General features: G+C 36.3%; 1 protein-coding gene across 1 annotated transcript; it reads left to right on the top strand.

Annotated features, from left to right (window-relative positions):
• The first annotated feature begins 579 nt into the window (after positions 1–579).
• Positions 580–2,884, top strand: LOC149536872 (cytochrome P450 734A1-like). The gene is made up of 5 exons (XM_089803002.1): positions 580–853; positions 1,055–1,278; positions 1,524–1,765; positions 1,949–2,342; positions 2,459–2,884. Exons 1-5 carry the CDS (start codon positions 580–582, stop codon positions 2,882–2,884), a joined length of 1,560 nt encoding a protein of 519 aa, XP_089659128.1.
• Positions 2,885–23,148: the final 20,264 nt, after the last annotated feature.

Raw genomic sequence — 23,148 nt, 5'->3', positions numbered from 1 at the left:
AGTGACAAAATCTATATTATAAACATATACATTGTAATTCAAATCTACTCCCAAAAATAATAAAATAATAAAATAATATTATTTAAAGATTAAACATAAATTTAAAATATATTTTAAGAAGTAGAGAAAAACTCATAAAACTAAATAATTAACGATGGTTGATGATAAAAAATATACTATAAACACCTAGATCATATTGAATTAAATTCTTCTATAATTCCACCAAAAAAAACTTTAAATTAAAAAAAAAAAAAAAAAACTCATACAAAATATACACCTAGAAAGGTCAAAAATATATTTTATAATAACTAGAAAGTTTTTCATAAGACTATCTATAAATCACCATCGAGGCATCGTATGGTCCGACTGGTTACTGTAGTTTCTTGTCTGAAATCTAAGCTACGCCATTTCTGAACTACAAGAGTTGTTGGAGTTATCTGGAGTTATCTTTTCCGACATGAAAACAACCAGGTTATTTTTGCTCTATGCAAATATGAAGGCATTCTACACTTGAGAAGCATAGAATTAGTTGCAGCAAATCTCAAGCAAAGAATTGTAGCGTTAAGCAAGGAGTGGACCATGGAGTGGGTATTTTGGGGTTTGACAATTGTTTCTTCTGGTTTAGTTTTGTTCCTGCTCAAGATTGCAATAGCAATATGGTGGAAGCCTCTGCAACTGAAAAAGCACTTTGAAGCCCAAGGAATCAGGGGTCCTCCATACAGACTATTCCATGGGAATACCACGGATATATCCAGGATGATCATTGAGCAGAGAACAAAACCCATGCCTGCACTCTCAAATGATATAGTCGCTCGTGTTCTTCCATTTATTTACCAGTGGACCAAAACATACGGTACACTTATATATTCTCCATGTTTTCACACTATCTGGTACTTTGTTAATCATATTACTGGAATTCCTTCACATAGTCATTGATTGTTTCAAATGCTGGGGTGTTGTTAAAACTTAGAATAGTGGCTGATTAAGAAGAATATGTAGGATTTTGAAGACCCTATTCATTAATAGAGTTTTTATATGAATTGTGGTATAATAGGTGAGGAGTTTTATTTCTGGTTTGGACCTCATCCCAGGTTGGTTGTTCCCCACCCTGAGCTTTTTAAGGAGGTTTTGTCTACTAAATTTGCCATCTATACAAAGCTTGAGGGTAATCCCCTTTCAAGGCAACTGGTTGGACAGGGACTTGTGGGATTGAGAGGTGAGAAATGGGCTCGGCACAGGAAAATCATCTATCCTGCTTTCCATATGGATCTCTTGAAGGTAGAAACACTGAATATCTAGTAATAGATTTTACATGATACTCAGATGTATTGACTGTGCTTTTCAATGGCTGACAATGTTACATTTATCTCAATGTATTTATTTCTAAAACATGACTGCAAAATGCCCTAATCTCTATGCAGAGTATTTGGTAGTAAGTATATGCAGATTATTTTGTAAGTACTTTTCTATCTCGAAGTTTATATTAGAATATCATAAGAAGAAGAAATGTTTTGTGACTGCAGGGGATGGTTCCAACAATTGTAAAAAGCAGTGCGAGCATGTTGGATGAATGGAGTAAATTGGTATTGTCAGGTGCATCTGAAATTGAAATAGGAAAGCAGTTCCACGATCTCACAGCGGATATTATTGCCCGCACAGCATTCGGGAGCAGTTTTGCAGAGGGAAAGCAGATCTTTGACTTGCAAGACAAACAGATGATTCTCACAGCAGAATTACTTCACAGTGTTTATATTCCAGGTTTCAGGTGAGAAACTTTTGAGTACGATTTCTCAATCTTAAATTACCAATCAAAGCATTCAAAATGTTTGTTTTTCTTTTCAAGCAGTCACTGAAAGGTTTACGCATGGTTATTAGGATAAATGCCCTGTTCTTATGAAATCTATAACGTCTATTGGGTTTTCATATTGGTATGTAATGTCCTTATCAGGTTCCTGCCTACTACAAAGAACAGGCAACGTTGGAATTTGGAGAAAGAAATAAGAAGATGCTTAAGACAAGTTATAGATGCCAAGAAAAAGACTGCCAGAGTGGAGAAAACAGGTAGCTATGGTGCTGATTTGCTTGGTTTTATGATGTCTGAGAACAAGAAGCAGGGGAGAGACAATGGTAAGAGTAATGGAAGCCTGAGTACAGAGGAAATCATCGATGAATGCAAAACTTTCTACTTTGCCGGCCATGAAACGACATCACTCCTCATGACATGGTGCATTATATTGTTGGGCATAAATCAAGATTGGCAAGAGAAAGGTCGCAGAGAGGTGTTGGAAGTATGTGGGAAAAACAATTCCCCAAATGCAGCCAGCTTAAGTCGCCTCAAAATTGTGAGATCCATCTAACACAAACTAGATTGACGAGCAATTGCAATCTATATAGTTAAAGCATCAATTGTAGTATTTTGAATTTGTCTGATAAAGTATTGTATGATTTTGTTTTGTAGGTGGGAATGATCATAAATGAGGCATTGAGACTTTATCCACCAGGAGTGCTTCTGTTGCGAGAGGCACGTGAGGCAATGAAGCTTGGAAGGCTATCGATTCCAGCAGGCACTCAACTTTGCATTCCGATCATTGCAATCCACCATGATCCTGCTTTGTGGGGAAATGATGTAGATGATTTCAATCCAGAGCGATTCAGTGAAGGAATTGCAAAGGCTGCAAAGCACCCAATGGCATTCATGCCTTTTGGAATAGGCCCAACTACATGTTTGGGACAGAATTTTGGCTTGTTGGAAGCAAAATTGGTGTTGGCCATGGTTCTGCAGAAGTTTAATTTTGTGACTTCACCTTCTTATACTCATGCTCCCGTGTTTTCAATGATGCTGAGACCTCAGTATGGAGCTCAGGTTATCTTCCGTATGGACTAGTACAGCCTACAAACTCCTCTTCTCTAATAAAATTTCTGTCATCTAGTATAGAATATAATCCCAAGTTTCAAATAGTCCAGATTAAATATGGCGAGAGTTTACCTGTTGTAATAAGGCCACTTCAATGATCTAGTGTTGGTAAGTTAGAGGTAAATTTTCTGTAATGAATTTATATAATATATTGTAGAGGACTTTGTGTGAGTATTTAATAATATTGATATATTATGTTTTTCCTTTATAATGTTAGGGAATAGTTCTCAGACTTATAATTTTCAACTCAATTTGAATATATAAAATTATATTAGATTGGTAGAATTAAAATTGTGAGTTTATGTAACATAAATTCATATAAATTTATTATACCAAATTATTATTTTAAAATAAATTTTATTTTTTATTGAATTTAGAATAATGTCGGCTTTTTGTGAAAGAGAATTACATCTCCTCTCTTGATCGTAATTGATAAAAGTCTTTTTTGGTTTGTGGAGTAATCTATAAGAGCCATTTGTCCTCTCTTAGGATGTCTTAAGATTATTTTTAGGAGGTCCAAATATTCTTTTTGGATAAAGTTTATTTATTTGAATCTCTAATTGTAGAAGATATAAATTACTTTGCAGTACCCATCGAGGGGATCGATCTAGTGAACAACTATTTTTGCAATCGATGCGGAAGATTTATTTATTCTAATTTTCTGGTTCGTAGAGATATGGCGAGGAAATTAGAGAAAATGATTGTGATGTATATGAGTTTGTATGGATGCTACAAAGTGATTTTAGGGATTGATGATAGAATTACCAATTTATTACTTTAAAATAATTTTTGTTTTTAATTGAATTTAGAGTAATGCCATATTCTATGAAAGAGAACTACATCACCTCTCTTGACGGTAATTGACAATTTTTTTTTTTTTTTTTGGGTTTGTGGAGTAATCTATTAGAGTTATTTGTCCTCTATGAGCTAAGAGGAAGTCTTGAGACAATTTTTAGGAGGTCCAAATATTCTTTTTTGAAAAATTTTATTTATTTTCTCTTCTTGTAGAAGATAGAAATTATTTTGTAGTTTCCACCAAGTGGATCAATCTAGTGACCAACTTTTTTTGCAATCGATGTGGAAGATTTATTTATTCTATTTTTCTAGTTTGTAGAGATATGACAAGGAAATCAGAGAAAATGGTTGTGATCTGTAAGTTTGTATGGATGCTACAAAGTGATTTTATGGATTGATAATAGAATTACCAATTTATTATTTTAAAATGAATTTTTATTATTGAATTTCGAATAATGCTCATATTCTATGATTTTTTTTTGGTCAATAATTGTTTGGGATTACAAAGTATTACAATCATTCAATAATTTTTATTTATGCAAGGCCATTAACACCTCTAGATTAGATTGTGGCTACAATAATTCCTTGAGAATATCCGGCTCATGATTCACACCTACCAAGTAACCAACCAATGCCCAACAATGCACCATATCCAAACCAACTCCTTATCCCTCCATATTATCCCCTTATCACTCCTAACTCCTAATCCCTCCACATTATCACCTTATCACCCCATCTCATTATCCCTCCACATTATCACCTTATTAATCCATCTCTCTATAACTCCTTAATTCTCCGTGTAACTCCCAATCAAGTGTTGTTAAGGCAATGAGTGACAACTCCAACTAGGTGTGTGAGAGGGTTCAGAAAAGAACTCAAGGGGAACCTTGGAAACTATGAGGGTCAATAAACATCCACCAATTATCTACATCAAGGACGCAACTTGGGCATGAGGCTAAAACAATGGGCATACAACCTAACGCAAGGCATGACCCATGAGGTGCATAGGCGAGTATCTACAATGGGCCCCTACTAGACAACATGGGCGGGAGGCAATCATGGCCATCGATGGCACACCACCTAAAATCACAAGCTATGAAAAGACCAATAGGATTCGAATAATAGACCTCATACAGACAAGGCTCATGACATTACCATCACGCTACAGGGTTGTCCCCTCATATTCTATAATTTGATAACATAGGTTATGGAATATTGTATAGAAAATTGTGAACTCGTGTATGTTTTGAAACAGTTGAATACAATTCATTTTGTTTTGGTAGACATCTATAAATTTGAGACGCAAAATTTTGTTTTCTACTTTCTTAAGAAAAATTATGTTGGAGAATTATTTTCATTATTCTGTCATTAGATTTTATCTTTATTTATTTTAATTTATGTTTTGCCTTTATTTCATTTTGATTTTTTAACAACATTTGAAATGGTTTTTTTAATAATTAATGTTAGAAAAATTAGTTACATGGTGTGTAGCATAAAAATCATCAAGAACTAGTGGCATGAACTTTTATAGAATTGGAAGTCAGTTAAGAACTAATTTATCCTTTTTATGAGAAAATTTTTTTTTTTAATTTTAAAAATAATATGTTCTTCCCTGTAAACAGGTGATAAGTTGTAATATAAATGAAAATGATCATTACATTTACTAATCCTTTTTTTAAATATAACTATGATGCATTGTGTGTATATCACATAAATGTGCATTGTGTATGTCCCATTAGATTGCCTTGAGGTATGTACCTCATATGGGCTCATTGTTGGAGGTGCAAAGCATATGAATGCTAGTTATACAAGTTATGGATAAACATTATATTATGACGAGATCTGTTAAAGATGTGAATGGAAGACTAACATCAATTATTGAATAACCTTTTATCTATTATTGTTTTCTTGTTATTTGTAGTTTTCTCCATTAAAATAAGTCTAAAAGAATTAGAAATTAAGATTTTTTGCATTGATACATTATATCCTAGTAATTGTTTTTGAAGTGTTGTCATTGAATCTATCAAAAAGAGTGCCTAAATTATATAATATTTTATATGTTAACTCATATTTTCAATTGTGTTATTTGTTGTGATGTGTTCAAAGTTCTTATATTTAATTGGAACTACATTGGACGTGCATTTTGAAAGAATTGAGATCTAATAAATATTGTTCATATTTGTTACAACCATTGAGGAAAGGAATTATTAACTAGTTGTAAGATATATATATATATATATATATATATATATATATATATATATATATATATATATATAAGTTGTATCCATAGCATTAGAAGAGATAAGGTGGCACTAATATCAACCATAGGCAATTGAAATGCTTCCAAAGTATTACAACTAGACATTGTAAGTTGCAACAGGTCATTAATTATTACCACATTACAAGTGGGGAGAAAATCACAATTTTTTAGTTCTAATTATTATCATATATTTATCAAACATTGAAAGATAATGAATATTGTTGATTTTTTAATTATTAAGAGTGGGTTATATCAAGTTAGGTATGAGTTATCTAATTTAGTTTTATTTGAAATTTGTATAAATAAACATTCAATGGACATATTAAAGTTGTGATGTTTTATATCTCTTTGTAGATTGATGATTCATAGATCATCACAATATTTATTTGCTAGTTTTATATCTATAATACCATCAATTGGTATCAGAGAAAATGGATAGGAAGAAGCCTAGAGATATTTGCACTGAAGGAGGAAAAACATTTTGCCCAAAGGAGAAAAACTCTAGAAAAGAAGAGTTTGAAAGAAATCCAATACAAAAATTCATAGTCAAAGAGATGAAGGATTTGTTTTTATGCAATTTGTGTAAAGCAATTTTTGTTGAATTATTTTAAGATTAATGGGTAAGTGCACAAAGTTGTGGTGCCAAAAGGGGGGTATAAGTGGACACCTTTTTCCTGAAATTTGCAAATTTTGAACTTCAACAAGAATTTGAAGATAGTTACGCTCAAAATTTTCAGATATGACAAAAAAAAAAGTCGTAGTCCTTTGAATCTAGTTTCTAAACTACTAATTTTTTTTCAAAATGGTTTAGTTTTAGGTCCTCAAAAAAGGGGGCCACAAAAAGTGGTACTGTTTATTCCAAAAAAACATAGCACAGTACAAAGTGTGCCCCCCTAAAATTTTAACTTTTTTTTTGAAATTTTTTAATCGCTCTGGTCAAAAGTTACTTAACACTATGTAGTTTATCCCAGATTTTTCGAGTAATTTTATAATGTCTATTTTTTTTTTAACGAATTTTTTAACTAGACACATCCCAAAAATGTAAAATATTTGTGTGCTCCCCCTAGAAATAATTGAAAACTAATCTAAAATCAAAACATTTTTTTTTCAAAGTGTGTAGAATGGAGTCTAGTTTCTAAAAAACTAAGTTGTTACAAAATTCGATGAACGAGCTAAAATCTATAGCCCAATTAGTACGTGGTGGTTTTTGACAAAAAATGAACATACATTCAAAAGAAATTATAGATGAAAGGCTTGAAATAGTTCAAATTAAAAATAAATTATATGGTTAGATAGCTAACACAGAGACCTATAATGCTATGTAACCTGATCTTATCGATACCCGACCACGAGAAATCTTGAAGGGGAGCACAGAAGAAAAAAAATCATTTTTTGTATGTTTGGTGGAAAACACGTCTCAGGCCTGTTCATCAAATCCAAACCTTTGGGCTGGATCTCCAAGGAAAAACCAAGCCTTAGGCTTGGGTTTGATTAAGGCTTAAATAGCGTGTGCGCCCTATAGTGCGCACGTGCTAGTGCACGCGCTATTTAAACCTCAGTTCTAAATAGTGTGTGTGTGCTATAGGGTGCAAGCACTATAGTGCACACACACTATTAAGATGTAAGTTGCAAAAGAGAACTAGGTGGGAGGGGATAGGGGAATGGATATGCGTGTGCATGAAAGAGATAGAGAGAAAGTAGGGGATAGGAGAGGGGAGAGAGTACAGGATGGGAGAGAGAAAGTGAGAAAGAGTAGGGGTGGCAAAGAGAGTATAGGATGAGAGAGAGAGTAGGGGTGGTAAAGAGAGGAATTGTGAGAGAGAGTACGGGTGGAAAAGAGAGAGTGTGGGATGGGGGAAAGAGATTTAAAGTAGGGGATGGGAGAGAGAGGAAGTGTGAGAGAGAGTATAGGTTGGGAGAGAGAGATTAAGAGTAGGGGATGGAGGAGAGAGAGAGTACGTGATGGGAGACAGAGTGGGAGAGGAAGAACTTGAGAGAGAGGAGGATGGGAGTGCATATGTGTGTGAGAGAGAGAGTATGGAATGGGAGAGGGGGAAGACAAAGTAGCTCAAGAGAGAGTAGGGGATGGAAGAGAGAGTAGGTGATGGGAGAGGGAGTGGGAGAGGGGGAGACAGGGGGGAATAGAAATGTGTGTAAGAGAGAGAGAGAGAGAGAGAGAGAGAGAGAGTAGGGGATAGGAGAGAGTGTGAAAATTTAAGAGAGACTAGAGGGTAGTAGAGAGAGAGAGAGTGGAGAGGGAGAGAGTAAGAGTGAGAGTGAGAGAGAGAGAGTAGGCAGTGGGAGAGGGAGTGGGAGAGGGAGAGCAAGTGAGAGAAAAAGTAGGGGATGGAAGAGGAGAGAGGGGGGATGGGTGTGTGTGTGTGTCAAAGAGAGAGAGTCAAGAATGAGAGAGGAGAGAGAGAGATAGAGAGAGTAGGCAATAGTAGAGGGATGGGAGAGAGAGGGAGAGAGTGAGAGAGTGAGAGATAGTAGGTGGTGGGAGAGGGAGTGGGAGGGAGAGAGAGGTGGAATGGAAGCATTTAAGAGAGATAGAGTAGGGGATGGGAGAGAGTAGGCAGTGGGACAAGGGCTGCGAGAGAGAGAGAGAGGGGGGAATGGGAATGTGTATTTATTTATAAGAGAGATAGAGTAAAGGATGGGAGAGAGTGTGAGAGTTTGAGAGAAAGTAGTAGGGGATGGAGAGAGAGAGAGAGAGAGAGAGAGAGAGAGAGAGAGAGAGAGAGAGAGAGTAGAGAGGAAGAAAGAGAACTTGAGAGAGATAGACAGTAGGCAGTAGGAGAGGGAGAGGGAGAGGGAGAGAAATAGGGGGGATGGGAGTGTGTGTGACAGATGTAGAGAGTAGGGGATGGGAGAGAAGAAGAAGAGTGGGGGGATAAGAGTGTGTGTATCTATGAAAGTGAGAGAGTAGGGGATGGGAGAGAGTGTGAAAGTGTGAAAGTAGGGGGTGGCAGAGAGAGAGTACGACGATGGGGGAGAGAAAGTAGGCGATGGGAGAGGAAAAGAGAGAGGGGGGATGGGAGTGTGTGTGTGTAAGAGAGATAGAGTAGGGGATGGGAGAGAGTGTGAGAGTGTGAGAGTAGGGGGTGGATGAGAGAGAGAGTACAGTGATGGGGGAGAGAAAGTAGGCGGTGGGAGAGGGAAAGAGAGAGGGGGGATGGGGGTGTATGTGTAAGAGAGATAGAGTAGGGGATGGGAGAGAGTGAGAGTGTGAGAGAGTAGGGGATGGGAGAGGAGAGAGAGAGTAGGGGATGGGGGAGAGTGTGAGAGTGTGAGAGAGTAGGGGATGGGAGATGAGAGAAAGAGCAAGGGATGGGGGAGAGAAAGTAGGCGGTGGGAGAGAGAGTGGGAGAGGTAGAGAGAGCTTGTACAAGATGGGGGAGAGAGAGAGAGTAGAGAGGGAGAGACAGAACTTGAGAGAGAGAGATAGTAGGTAGTAAGAGTGTGAGTGTGAGAGAGAGTAGGGGGTGGTAGAGAGAGTACGATGATGGGGGAGAGAAAGTAGGTAGTGGGAGAGGGAGAGAGAGGGGAAATGGGAATGTGTGTAAGAGTGACAAATTAGGGGATGGAAGAGAAGAGAGAGAGTAGGGGATGGGGGAGAGAAATTAGGTGGTAGGAGAGGGAGAGAGATAGGGGGGATAAGAGTGGGTGTGAGAGATCTAAAGAGCCGGGGATGGGAGAGGAGAGGGGATGAGAGAGGTAGAGAGAGTAGGTGGTGGGAGAGAGTAAAGGATGGGAGAGAGTAGGAAGAGAGAGAGGAAGGGGATGGGAGAGAGAGTAGGGAGGATAGAGAGTAGGGAGGATGGGGAGTGATGTTTTTTGAGAAAGTAGGGGGTGGAAGAGAGAGAGGACGGCGACGGGGGAGAGAAAGTAGGCGGTGGGAGAAGAAAAGAGAGAGGGGGGATGGGAGTGTGTGTGTAAGAGAGACAAAGGAGGGGATGGGACAGAGTGTGAGAGTGTGAGAGTAGGGGGTGGCAGAGAGAGAGAGTATGATGATGGGGGAGAGAAAGTAGGCAGTGGGAGAGGGAAGGAGAGAGGGGGGGATGGGGGTGTATGTGTAAGAGAGATAGAGTAGGGGATGGGAGAGAGTGAGAGTGAGAGAGAGTAGGGGATAGGAGAGAAGAGAGAGAGTAGGGGATGGGGGAGAGTGTGAGAGTGTGAGAGAGTAGGGGATGAGAGACGAGAGAGAGAGAGAGCAGGGGATGGGGGAGAGAAAGTAGGCGATGGGAGAGAGAGTGGGAGAGGTAGAGAGAGCTTGTACAAGATGGGGGAGAGAGAGTAGAGAGGGAGAGAGAGAAATTGAGAGTGAGAGATAGTAGGTAGTAGTAGTGTGAGGGTGAGAGAGAATAGGGGGTGGTAGAGAGAGTACGACGATGGGGGCGAGAAAGTAGGTAGCGGGAGAGGGAGAGAGAGGGGGAACGAGAATGTGTGTAAGAGAGACAAAGTAGGGGATGGGAGAGAAGAGAGAAAGTAGGGGATGGGGGAGAGGTAGGAGAGGGAGAGGGAGAGAGATAGGGGGGATAAGAGTGTGTGTGAGAGATCTAAAGAGTCGGGGATGGGAGAGGAGAGGGGGTGAGAGAGGTAGAGAGAGTAGGTGGTGGGAGAGGGAGGATGAGAGAGAGTAAAGGATGGGAGAGAGTAGGAAGAGAGAGAGGGAGGGGATGGGAGAGAGAGTAGGGAGGATGGGGAGTGATGTGTTTTGAGATAGTGCGTACGCACTATAGTGCATACGCGCTTTATAGTGCGTATGCACTATAGTGCGTATGCACTATCTCAAATCACCAAAAAATGGTCAAAAACCAACCTTGGGGCCCATTTCATCCATTTTAAACTTTTGGTCTGTTATGCTCTCTGTTATTCTGACAGAAAACACGGGTTTCAACATCTAGCAAACACTATTTCAACACTTTTGGAAGCTAGCAAACACCAAATTCAATCATTGGATACGTGATTTGAAATTTTTTTGAATATTCTTTTAATAGAAAAGGTTAGTGCAATCCATTTTAAATATTGTTTGTCGATATATAGATACAAATTTTATTATAATTTGATATGTTATGTAATATATAGTGAATTCATTAAAAATTGTATGTTTGAATGAAATGTTATTTCGAAATGGTTAGAAATTTGACAAGTCATTTGATATTGGTGCAGGAGCACATTAAATACAAGAACATGAGAAAGTTAAGATTCATTATTTGTGATATTAAATACATTTGAGTCATTTATATTGTATTTGGGTCAAGTTGTAAAGGCTATGAAGCCATTTTTGTCAAAAATGTAAAAGTTGCGTAAAAAGTTGTAAAATGCAACATTGAGAAAGTTGCTAATAATAGAAAAATGATGTAAAAAGGTATATGGTTGGTCTTGGGGGTAGTTAGGAAGGTTTATAACTGTCAAATGGATATAAAAACCATTGTATGGTCAAACCAAATCAATTTGGAGAAAAGGAAATACTTTGATACATTGTTGGTGCATTTTATTGTTGTGGTTTTGATTGGTTTTTTTAGTTTTAGATTATTTTCCAGGCCTTGTACGGCCATGTACAACCTGGAAACCATGTAATATAGTAATGGATATATAGTATGATGAATCCTTCTTCTCATACTTTTGGTTTGGTTCAATTTTATGAAGAAATGAATAAGTTATGGGTATTTTGGTGAAAGTGGATGTTTGCAGATTTGAGATTCGCTGAATATAGTCATGTTGCAGCGTGTGGTACAGACATTTTTTGGAGACTCGGGATCTCTAATGATATTAATTGGAAAGATATGTTAACTACCTTTCATTTCCAACTGGTTTGAATCATTTTCATTTAGATTTGGGAAAGTTATGAAGATTTGAGTGAAAACTGGTTTTTAAATGCCTTCAATGGTGTTGCAGAAAAAGATTTGATATTATACAATGATTTATGAACGAGAAAAGAAAATAAATTATATATTTGGAAACTAGACTTAGAAATTGATACTGTAGAATTGGTTTGGTATTATTTAAATTTATTTTGAGAAAGGTATTTGATTCCCTAGGAAGGGTTAATGGCTTGGCTCCTGATTTATGACAGAAAATATGGGTCTTGGTTCAGAGTACATAATTTATAATCTGCTTATTGGATTGGTCTCAGCTTTGGGTATGTTTTAGAATTACTAATTTGGAACAATTCCTCCAAAGGGTTTTTCAAGAAGATATTTAGAACTGAAGTTATGAACAATGCAATCAGACATAGCAATCTGATTGTGTGAGTGAAGATGTTGTCTTTATTGGTGTATAATGTCAGGGTTCATTGTTGTAATCTTTGAGATGTTCTTGGTTCCTTGAGGGTGTACCAGCCTATTGTGAATCCCTTGAGTTGAACTAAGATTCCTTGAAGATAAATACAGAGGGCTCTGCATCAGATATATATTGTGTATTCATTCAAATAATTATAATTTTTATATGTAATTGAATAATTTGTAATTTACACATTTTAAGTAATTCAGATGTTTGAATAATTTGACATGTAGAAATCATCATCGTGCCAAGGAAGAAACCAAAGATTCAATCAAATGTAGATAGGGAGAGAGATTTGACAATTAAAAGAGATAAAATGAAATTACTACATGAACAAAGAAAATTGCAAAGCAATGATGAAGAATTAACTTTCGAAGAGGATCAAGAACCACCAGTACAAAGAAACAAGGAGGAAGAATTAGAAAGACAAAGAGAACGAATGAGATTGTTACGCTCAAGAAGACAATTGAATTGTGAAGCTACACCATCCTCCAATGTTGGAGTCATATCGTCTGCTACACCATCTTCGAATGTTGGAGTCATATCATCCACTACACCATCTTCCAATGTTGAAGTCATATCATTCTCTCATGTTGAAGAGACATTGATTTATAGATCCGAAAATATACACACTCCATCATGTCATGTTGAAAGCACAACATCAACACATCAAGTAGGTGATATTCCATCTTTTACATCTTATTGCCAAGGCACATCATCTTCAGTTCAAGGTACACAATACACTCAACCTTATATTGATGTTCAAAATGTTGAGAGAATTGAAGAGATTAGAACACCTTCTAGAATTCGTTTTAGAAAACCAAAATATTTGATTGATATTGATACTAACATTTTGAAATCAATGCTTGACAAGATTAGCAAGCATACTTGTCAAAGAAAAGTTAATCATATGTGGAGATTATTTTTTGAAGAATTAAATATTACAGGTCAATGCCAATTATTTGTTGAAATGATGAAGAATTTGAAATTTAGGCCTATCATGAAGATTCTTGGGCTAAGAACGATGGATGATTCAAATGAAAGAAATATTGTAAAGAATCTAATGAGTGCTTATGACAAAGTGGGTTCTAAATCACGCACCAAAGATAGTAATATCACAAGACGAGTACTCACATCGACAATAGTAAGTAGCCAAATGAAGAAAGCTTGACTCATGAGAAAGACAAGCAAAACATTAAAATTGGTAGAGGTACCTTAAGGAGAGCCATGCTAAGGCATGAGAGATTAGAAGATCCAACAAAAAATGAGTTATGGACATTTAGCGGTAGACTACCGCGAAAGGATAAAAAAATTAGTGAAGCCTTGTAATCATTGATTGAAGATTTTTGGAAAAATAACACACGTGTTTCTCCTAATCAAAGAGATGTTGTAAGAAGGAGGATTGGTAGCCGAAATCGCGAACCACATGTGAAACATGTTTTGGACTCAACTTAGACACAATTTTTTGCAAAATTTATTGGTATGTATCCTCAAATTCGAATAAGTCAAAGATTTTTTGAGATGGGTAAACCTTTTTATGTGAAAATAAATCACACACGCACAACTTGTTGTTGTAGGATACATATTGAATTTTGTAACCATTTTGATGTTTTTAGGCACATATGCATAGTTTTGCATTCTCAGTTTGTTTTGCAGGATTGTGACATAAAAGAGCCACCAAGATCTTCAAGGGAATTCATATCCAACATTTTATGTGAAATAGGGGACAACCAACAATTTTACAAGACATTATGCTTGGATGGTACGTGCTTATTTTGTGGTTCTTTGCAACTTTTATCAACTTGTCAACATATGGATAGTACACATGTAATTGGAAATGAAATAGTAGATTACAAAAAATTCAAGACAGTGACATATGCTCTAAAAGATGGGAAACATGGTAAAAGATGTGATCTAGTTATTGAAAAGATTCCAATGTATGAGTTCATGAAGATTTTTCATGAAAAGATTATGTACGAGTATGCAAGGCATACCCATAGAGATCGATGGTTGGATTTGCAATTCAAGTTGTGCAAGGATACGTTTCCATTGGATACCATTGTTTCGGTTGTAGATTTTGCAGAGAACTACACACTACAACCACAAAATGGGGTGCAAGCAAAGTATTATACATCTGAACAGGTTTCTATATTTGTTCACATAAAATTCATGCATTCACCTAAAAGTACAGAGGATGACAGGAAGATTTTGAGAGAGTACCATTTTTACATCAGCGATGATCGATCACATTCTACGGAGTTTGTACATGGTTGTTTTCAACTATTTTATGGAGATTTGGCTAATAGGGGCATATCATATCGTCAACACATTATTTGGTCAAACAATTGTGCATCTCAATTCAAGAATGCATGGATGTTCTATTGGTTGAGCAGGATGCATAGGTTGTGTAGAATTCAATATATGTGGAATTTTACAGAGGCTGGTCATGGTAAGGGAGAGCACGATGGTGCAGGTGCATGCATGAAAAGAGCCTTGGCTTGTGAAGAACTAAAGTACAAAGATGGAGCAATATTGATAGATGCAAGATCCATCATCCAATGGTGTAACGCTACAATGGGTTCAGGTAAGGAAGGTGAGTCTACAGTTCATAGATTTTTTTGATTGATAGATAATACTAACATTGCACCATATCAAGACTGTTGCACACTAACAGGATCTAGTGAGTTACACTCTTTTAGAAGCTTTGATGCAGGTTCATGGAGTATCCACACACGAAAAATGGCATGCTATTGTCCATCATGTGCAGAGGAAAATTGGGATGACTGTGAGTCAACTGAATGGGTGGACAAATGGGATATACAGGTTCTGGACCCAATTGACACCTATCATCCCCCACAAGCACTGGAAATGGTAGAGATGGATTCATCTATTAACTTTGACCGCTTGTAATTTCTTTGTAATTTCAATATGTAACTTTATAACTTTTACCCAAGTATTTTTTGAATTAATGATCGCATTTTGTACATTTGTCACTGCAGGCCATGTTTTTTCTATTATTGCACCTGAAGACAATGAAGAAGGGACAGATTATTATTTGTGTTGTTGTGTTGAAGCCAAACAAAAATTGGATCACTCGGTTATAGATGGTGAAGGTTTAGAGTACCATGTCGGTGCAGTGGTTGTAACAGGCACATGGCTTAGATGATATCTTATGAAGAATCCTAACTTATGGTTATTCGAGGATTGGCAAATAGAGAGGAAGATTCTTCATTATTCAAACCTTGTTGTCGCAACAAATGTCCACCTGATAAAATATGGTGGAAAACCACATAATAAGATTCTTTGGAAAGTTCGCGAGTTAGACCATGAGGCAATACTTGAGACATTAAAATGTCAAGCAAATCTAGTTGGCTCATTAGATTGAATTGGGAGAGAGAGAAAAAGTGATCAACTGGATCCAAATACAATGTTACAACCTCTTCCCCAAGACTAAGGTGGACCGTATTGTTATGATGTGTAACTGATGAGATTTAATTTTGATTTGTTTAGAATATAGATACATTATTTGAATTTATATTAGATTCTTTAATAGGACCCATTTTTTAAATCTTATCTTAGATTTGTTACTGTGCTAATTCTTCATTTGTAGGTCACGAAAGAAGAGGGCTAATAAAGTTGACGCACAAGTGATAAAGGGTGAGATGCCAAAATCATCTACAAAATGGTATTATCAATTCACATCCTCAATATTTATTAGTGTTCTTTGTTCAAGTGCCATTGTATGCTAATCATCTTATGCCTGGAATTGCAGAGGTTAAATTATGTCAATACTAAGGTTTGTAGCATCAATACTAAGGTTTTTAGCATCAATTGGTGACGCTAAGTATAGTAGTTGTATCATGAATCCTTTTGAACCAATATGACTAAGATTCTCCGAAGAAGACTAAACCATATCATCTGTCTACTCCCTCTTTATATAAGAGTTTGTCAAACAATGAGAATGAAACATTGATTATTACTCCCCCCTCAATGTAAAATTCTCATTGATTGCATTTTGTAAAGTTTTAAGTCACTATCAACCTCTATATCATTGTATTCTTCTTATCATCAAATTACACAACAATGAGAATATGAACGATGACTTTTTCACGTGAACCTAACAATTATAAATGCTACACCTTAATAAATTTTTGGGCTTGGTCTTTACCATTCGAGCTTATAATACAATACATTGGCTTCATTTGTATTTGGAAGTATTTATTATGTTTGTTCCAAAAGTCATTCTTCATTTGCCAATATGAAAATGCGACTATCATGAAAGGCATAATCTTATAATTTGTGATTTGTATAATGGTATAAAAGCTTGGTTGTGGGTTTGTATCCATTGCCCCCATGACCCTCCTTCTCATGCATTTATTCTATTTATTCTTCTACCTCCTCCTCCGCTTGACCATTTTGCAACACCATCTGGATGGAACTCTAGCCTTTCTCAAAACCATTATACATGACCTCTCCTTCTTCAAGATATTCTATAAAAAGTTCCTCAACCCTTGAACCTTTCAAAACCCCAATCTCAATGGAAGGCTTCTAGACCAAAGGAACTAGTAGATCTAGTTCTTTAAGAGAAAGAGACAACAATTCCAATTTTCTAGTGACTAGATGGAAAATTGGGGAAATCATTTCAATTAGTTGTAAATCGAAAGGAATTATAAGTAAACTATATCAATATAATAAGTAACTTAGTAATTATATCAATATAATTTAATTACTAAGGAAATGAATTTATTACTCTAACATATAGTACATTATTTTGTAGACAAAGGTGTTGAATTTGATGCTTAATAGATTTACATACATGTGTAATAAATAATAAGTGTTGTAGCTTTGGGATCAACACTATTAAATGAAGGATGTCATACTACATTCACAGAGGTACCAAAATATTTTATTTGAGATGGAGACAAAAGAAAATGTGTATTCTTCATAACTACATTTGAGTCTCATGTATTATCATTTTCAGCTATTGGCATCAGAGATACCTTTACATCTTCATCATTGTATTGATCAACGAGTCCTTATTACACTCACTAGTTCTAAGCCAATGACTAAGGTATGAAAGAGTTTACATTAAAATTTCATTAGTACTAAAATTCAATATAAAATTCATAGGCACAATCAAGTGGTAACTTTGATGGTTTTTGTAGGGTCTTATTATTCCTGACCATCAGTGTATCCCTGAGGTGTATATATAGAGGAATTATCAGCTAGCTATAAGAAAATATTAAGTTTTATGTGTAATTTTTTTTTTATATATATATAAAATAGTTATTTATTCATATATAATTTTGATTGTAACATGTTGAGTTATAGAAGATTCTAGACTAATGGACTAGTGAGCATGTTAGGAAGACCTCGTTATATACACTGGTCATCTCCCACTTGTTGGCAATTACAGACAATTAGGGATTTATTTTGTTCCCCTAGTTGGAAAGAGTATATATCTAATGATGTACATTTTAAACCTATATGGCATTATTGGGCATATGTTTTGTATAATTTTTTCTATGTATGTCATTTTTTACATATATTTCATGTATGACATTATTAGACATATGCTTATGATGTTTCAAATTATTGATAAATGAATTATATGATATTGTTAGACCTTATGAAATAAACTTTGATTTTTTGTTATCACATTGGTTTGATGCTTGTATTCAATCAATCAATGTATTTTCCTTTTAATTCTTCCACATTTGGCATATCCATCTAACAATGAACTTATGATACTCCCATCAAGAAGTGCATGATTGCATGGTTTTATGGTGGATGTCCCTCTCTTTTTTAAATTCCAATTTTATTCATCTACATGAGTAAGGGAGATCAATTCCATTTCTTTCAATTGTATTTAAAGGTCATTAAAGTTTTTTCAAACAATGTGATTAAATAAATATTATTTAGCATTTACCTCTATCATCAAGGTTGATTTATTCCTCTTATTTTACCAAATAATTTGGATGAATCACCCATGGCTCCTTACATTTCTTGAAGAAAATTTTCAAAGACTTTGCAACATGTCTTCTCTTCTTCCATATAGTTCATGTTCATTGAAGACATTTGGTCAAACAATATATATGCTTTGTATATTCTCACAACACCCATAGTCATGGTACAATGCTTACAAGATCCATAGTTGAAGAGAAGCTATGTGAAGCTTCTAGAACCATGGACCTATACTTAATTTAGTATTATTGCATCCATGTTACTTATGAAAGTGGAACTTTCACATAGATAAGTAGGGAAACCAAAATTGAAAGCCAAACTTAACATAGAAAAGTAAAGCAAGCCTCAACTATATTCTCATTAAACACTATGAATTCAAATATCTTTGACGGGGCATATCTCAGAGCTCGTGAAGGATATGGATGAGGTTCTAGTTCCTAAAAGACCGTGTTACAGAGACCTACAATAACCTCTCTTTCTTTTTGGAGATCATATTCCATTTTCATTCAACAATGCCATCTCGGGTGATGTTGAAACTTGTAGTGTTGGCGAGTACAAAGTTGCCAACTACCAAATCTCTCTCATCTTTCATCATGGGATCAAACTGTCTGCTCCATTAGCTCCAAGTGGTTGGGTAAACCCTATCCCAAACCTCTTCTTGTCCCCTTCAATGCTCGAACGTTCTCAGGCATGCTGAACCGAAATGTCCCTAAGGGTCACTAAATGCCATAGGGCTGCAATCTTTGACGAGGCATATCTTGGAGCTCGTGCGAGATATGGATGAGATTCTAGTTCCTACAGGACCGTGTTATAGAGAGCTACAATAACCTCTCACTTTTTGGAGATCGCATTTCGTTTTCATTCTACAACGCCATCTCGGGTGATGTTGAAACTTGCAGTGTTGGCTAGTACAAAGTTTCCAATTGCCAAATCTCTCTCATCTTTCATCGTGGGATCAAAATGTCTACTCCATTAGCTTCGAGGGGCCGGGTAAACCCTATCCCCAACCTCATTTTTTCCCCTTCAGTTCTCGAACGCTCTCAGGCATGTTGAACCAGAATGTCCCTAAGGGTCACTAAATGCCACAGGGCTGCAATCTTTGACGGGGCATATCTTAGAGCTCGTGCGAGATATGGATGAGATTCTAGTTCCTACAGGACCGTGTTACAGAGACCTACAATAACCTCTCTCTCTTTTTGGAGATCACATTCCATTTTCATTCTACAACGCCATCTCGGGTGATGCTAAAACTTGCAGTGTTGGCCAGTACAAAGTTGCCAGCTGCCAAATCTCTCTCATCTTTCTTCGTGGGATCAAACTGTCTACTCCATTAGCTCTGAGTGCCCAGATAAACCCTATCCCCAACCTCATCTTGTCCCCTTTAGTGCTTGAACGTTCTCAGGCACACTGAACCGGAATGTCCCTAAGGGTCACTAAATGCCACAGGGCTACAATCTTTGACGGGGTATATCTCGGAGCTCGTGCGAGATATGGATGAGATTCCAATTCCTATAGGACTATGTTGCAGAGACCTACAATAACCTCTCTCACTTTTTGGAGATCACATTTTATTTTCATTCTACAATGCCATCTCGGGTGAAGTTGAAACTTGCAGTGTTGGCCAGTACAAAGTTGCCAACTGCCAAATCTCTCTCATCTTTCGTCGTGGGATCAAACTGTCTGGTCCATTAGCTCTAGGTGGATGGGTAAACCCTATCCCCAACCTTGTCTTTTCCCCTTCAGTGCTCAAACGTTCTCAGGCATGCTGAACTGGAATGTCCCTAAGGGTCACTAAATCCCACAGGGCTGCAATCTTTGACAGGGCATATCTCGGAGCTCGTGCAAGATGTGGATGAGATTCTAGTTCCTATAGGACCATGTTGTAGAGATCTACAATAACCTCTCTCACTTTTTGGATATCGTATTCTATTTTCATTCTACAACGCCATCTCGGGTGATGTTGAAACTTGCAGTGTTGGCGAGTACAAAGTTGCCAACTGCCAAATCTCTCTCATCTTTTGTCGTGAGATCAAACTGTCTGCTCCATTAGCTCCGGGTGGTTGGGTAAACACTATCCCCAACCTCTTCTTCTCCCCTTTAGTGCTCAAACGTTCTCAGGCACGCTGAACCGAAATGTCCCTAAGGGTCACTAAATCCCATAGGGCTGCAATCTTTGATGGGACATATCTTAGAGCTCGTGCAAGATATGGATAAGATTCTAGTTCCTACATGACCATGTTGTAGAGACCTACAATAACCTCTCTTTATTTTTGGAGATCTCATTCCATTTTCATTCTACAATGCCATCTCGGGTGATGTTGAAACTTGCAGTGTTGGCTAGTACAAAGTTGCCAACTGCCAAATCTCTCTCATCTTTCATCGTGGGATCAAACTGTCTACTCCATTAGCTCTGGATGGCTGGGTAAAACCTATCCCCAACCTCATCTTGTCCCCTTCGGTGCTCAAACGTTCTCAGGAACGCTCAACCGGAATGTTCCTAACGGTCACTAAATGCGACAGGGCTGTAATCTTTGACAGGGCATATCTCAGAGCTTGTGTGAGATATGGATGAGATTCTAGTTCCTACAAGACTGTGTTGCAGAGACCTACAATAACCTCTCTCACTTTTTGGAGATCCCATTCTATTTTCATTCTACAATGCCATCTCGGGTGATGCGTATCTTAATTATATTGTTGGAAAGCATATCTAGCATGTCATTTTTGGAAAGACAAATCATGGAACTTGGTAAATGTTTCATAAGTTAATGAAATGTGTTACTACCATATTATTTAAACTTAGGATTATATGATCTCCAAGAGTTTGGTTATGTTCTTTAGCACACCTTGGATGCAAGGTAGTGTGTAGCTTCTACTCCCTCTTTGTGAGTAATGTTAGTCACTTTGTATATGTAAATTGGTTTTCAATTGGGTATGTTATTTTCAACCTTAATGGTGATGAAGGATTAGCTTGAATTAGCTTGTAACTATCTAGCCACTAGAATTTCTGTGATTCCATCAAATGTGGGTTTTGTTCATATTTATTTATTTTATTTTATTTGTTGTGCTCTTGACCTTTGAGGCTTTGAATTTAAACTTGTGCACTTTGGTTTTTGAAATTTTATGTTCTTGAGGTGGCTAGGAGGTATGTTCTATGTTGCTAGTTATGTGTTGTGATGTTCTCTATCAGGTTCAATGTGAAACATTGATAGAATGTATAAGGGAGTAGATTGCAAAGAACATACCATTCTCCCTTTTGTAATACACTATTTATTATGTTTTAATTAAACTCACTTATAAATCCTATCTTCCACTTGGACCCATTCCTCTTTTGGAAATCCCTGAGATTGCCAATTCTTATTAATTTGAGTAGAGACAAGATGAACCAGATTAATACAGTGACCTATAGATCGAAGGAGGATGGTTAAGAAATGGTCTACCAAAGATCAGCCAAGGATAAGGATAGCATAGTAAGAAAATGATTATTTATCTGGTGGATATAAGTCTTTTATATAACAAACCATTTATATGCATAGTAAAAGAACTGAATATAGATTTGAGACATATTGATCACCTGCAGTCTGATCATCTTCACAAGTATGCAAATTTTGTTTCACTATTTCATGCAGGTTTATTGAAATTTCTTTATGAGGTCATTTACAGATGGGATGTTCAAAGATTGAGTTCCTATGGGCTGTCAATACTTTGAATATACTTTAAGTCAACGATTATCAATATGGGAAAAAATGGAACTCGTTGTATTTTGAAGTACTGAGAAGATGGCCTTGCCCTTCCCCAGGAGTTTCAAAAATGGGAGACATTAGGTAAGAGAGTGAAAATGTTACTATCGCTTCAATGCACATGACACAATTAGAAATGCAAATTTTGATGGTAATCATTTTGTGATAAGGGAGAGACTAGGGATGATCATTGTTACTATCTCTTTAGTAGTGGATTTTTGTTTTCTCTTGAATTTGGTGGTAGGGGATCAGTGGTAATTCTCCTTGGATATTCCTTCTTATGATGTTAGTGACAAGTGTTGCTCTTTGAAAACACTTGTACAATCTTTTTTAAATTATTAGATAAAAACAAAGAATTGTAAGTATTAAACATGATTAGCCTTTACTTCCTAGAAGATCTTTATTTCCCCATCAATGCATTTAGAAAGTTAAGTTTTAAGAAGATCATAAATAGAAAAAATTAGAGAAGCAATTTAAACATTTATATTGATTGGAAACATGTGAGTCTTGAGTTTCCTCTACCTTTTAAAGAACGTTCCTTAGCTAGCATACCTAATTCCACATTCCATAAGAGTGTCAAAGATTTAGGAAACCAACTGCTCTAAGATAAAGCTTCCCGATCAATAATAATCTAGCCTATTGAGGTACATAATACTTAATTAAACTTGTGTTAATTTAGTATTAATTTTGTAATTAACTACAACTTCAGTATCTGTGTACAGGGGGTGACTGAGAAAACTATTTGAGGTCCAATTAAAAAATATATTTGTAAGGATCTCGACCAAGGTTCACAACTTTGATGATTAATACATTCATTCAGGATAGAACCTCACTACAAAAAAATAATATATAAAAAAGGTAATGAATAACGTCATGTCTAGACCCAAATCAACCAATGAAAGTCAAATCAGCATAATGTGGAACAACAATATATGCATTGAGTGGGTTGTCATAGAAAAGCTTCAGAATAAAATTCATGTCTAGAATTAAAAGACCTTAAAGAAAATTTATGCTTGTAAAACAAATGGCCATTCAAAATTGAATATGATTACAATATGTGAAATAGCATTACGAGAACTTGTAATGCTCTTGTGAACATCGTGTTAATTCTTGTAATAATCCCTAAGATGCTTGTTATACTCAAAATTTTGTTGAAATTGAATTAATTTTTATCCTATCGGTTAATTGGC

This window comes from Cupressus sempervirens, chromosome 10 (genome assembly GCF_028749045.1).
Source record: "Cupressus sempervirens isolate cs-2001-9-10 chromosome 10, ASM2874904v1, whole genome shotgun sequence".
Lineage (NCBI taxonomy): Eukaryota > Viridiplantae > Streptophyta > Pinopsida > Cupressales > Cupressaceae > Cupressus > Cupressus sempervirens.
This window is presented reverse-complemented; position numbering and strand designations above follow the sequence as displayed.

Excerpts from the sequence above, each read along its gene's own strand:
- LOC149536872 (XM_089803002.1), top strand. The coding sequence starts at position 580 with ATGGAGTGGGTATTTTGGGGTTTGACAATTGTTTCTTCTGGTTTAGTT. Across the intron at positions 854-1,054 it reads CCAGTGGACCAAAACATACG|GTGAGGAGTTTTATTTCTGG; the intron begins GTACACTTATAT and ends GTGGTATAATAG. Across the intron at positions 1,766-1,948 it reads GTTTATATTCCAGGTTTCAG|GTTCCTGCCTACTACAAAGA; the intron begins GTGAGAAACTTT and ends TGTCCTTATCAG.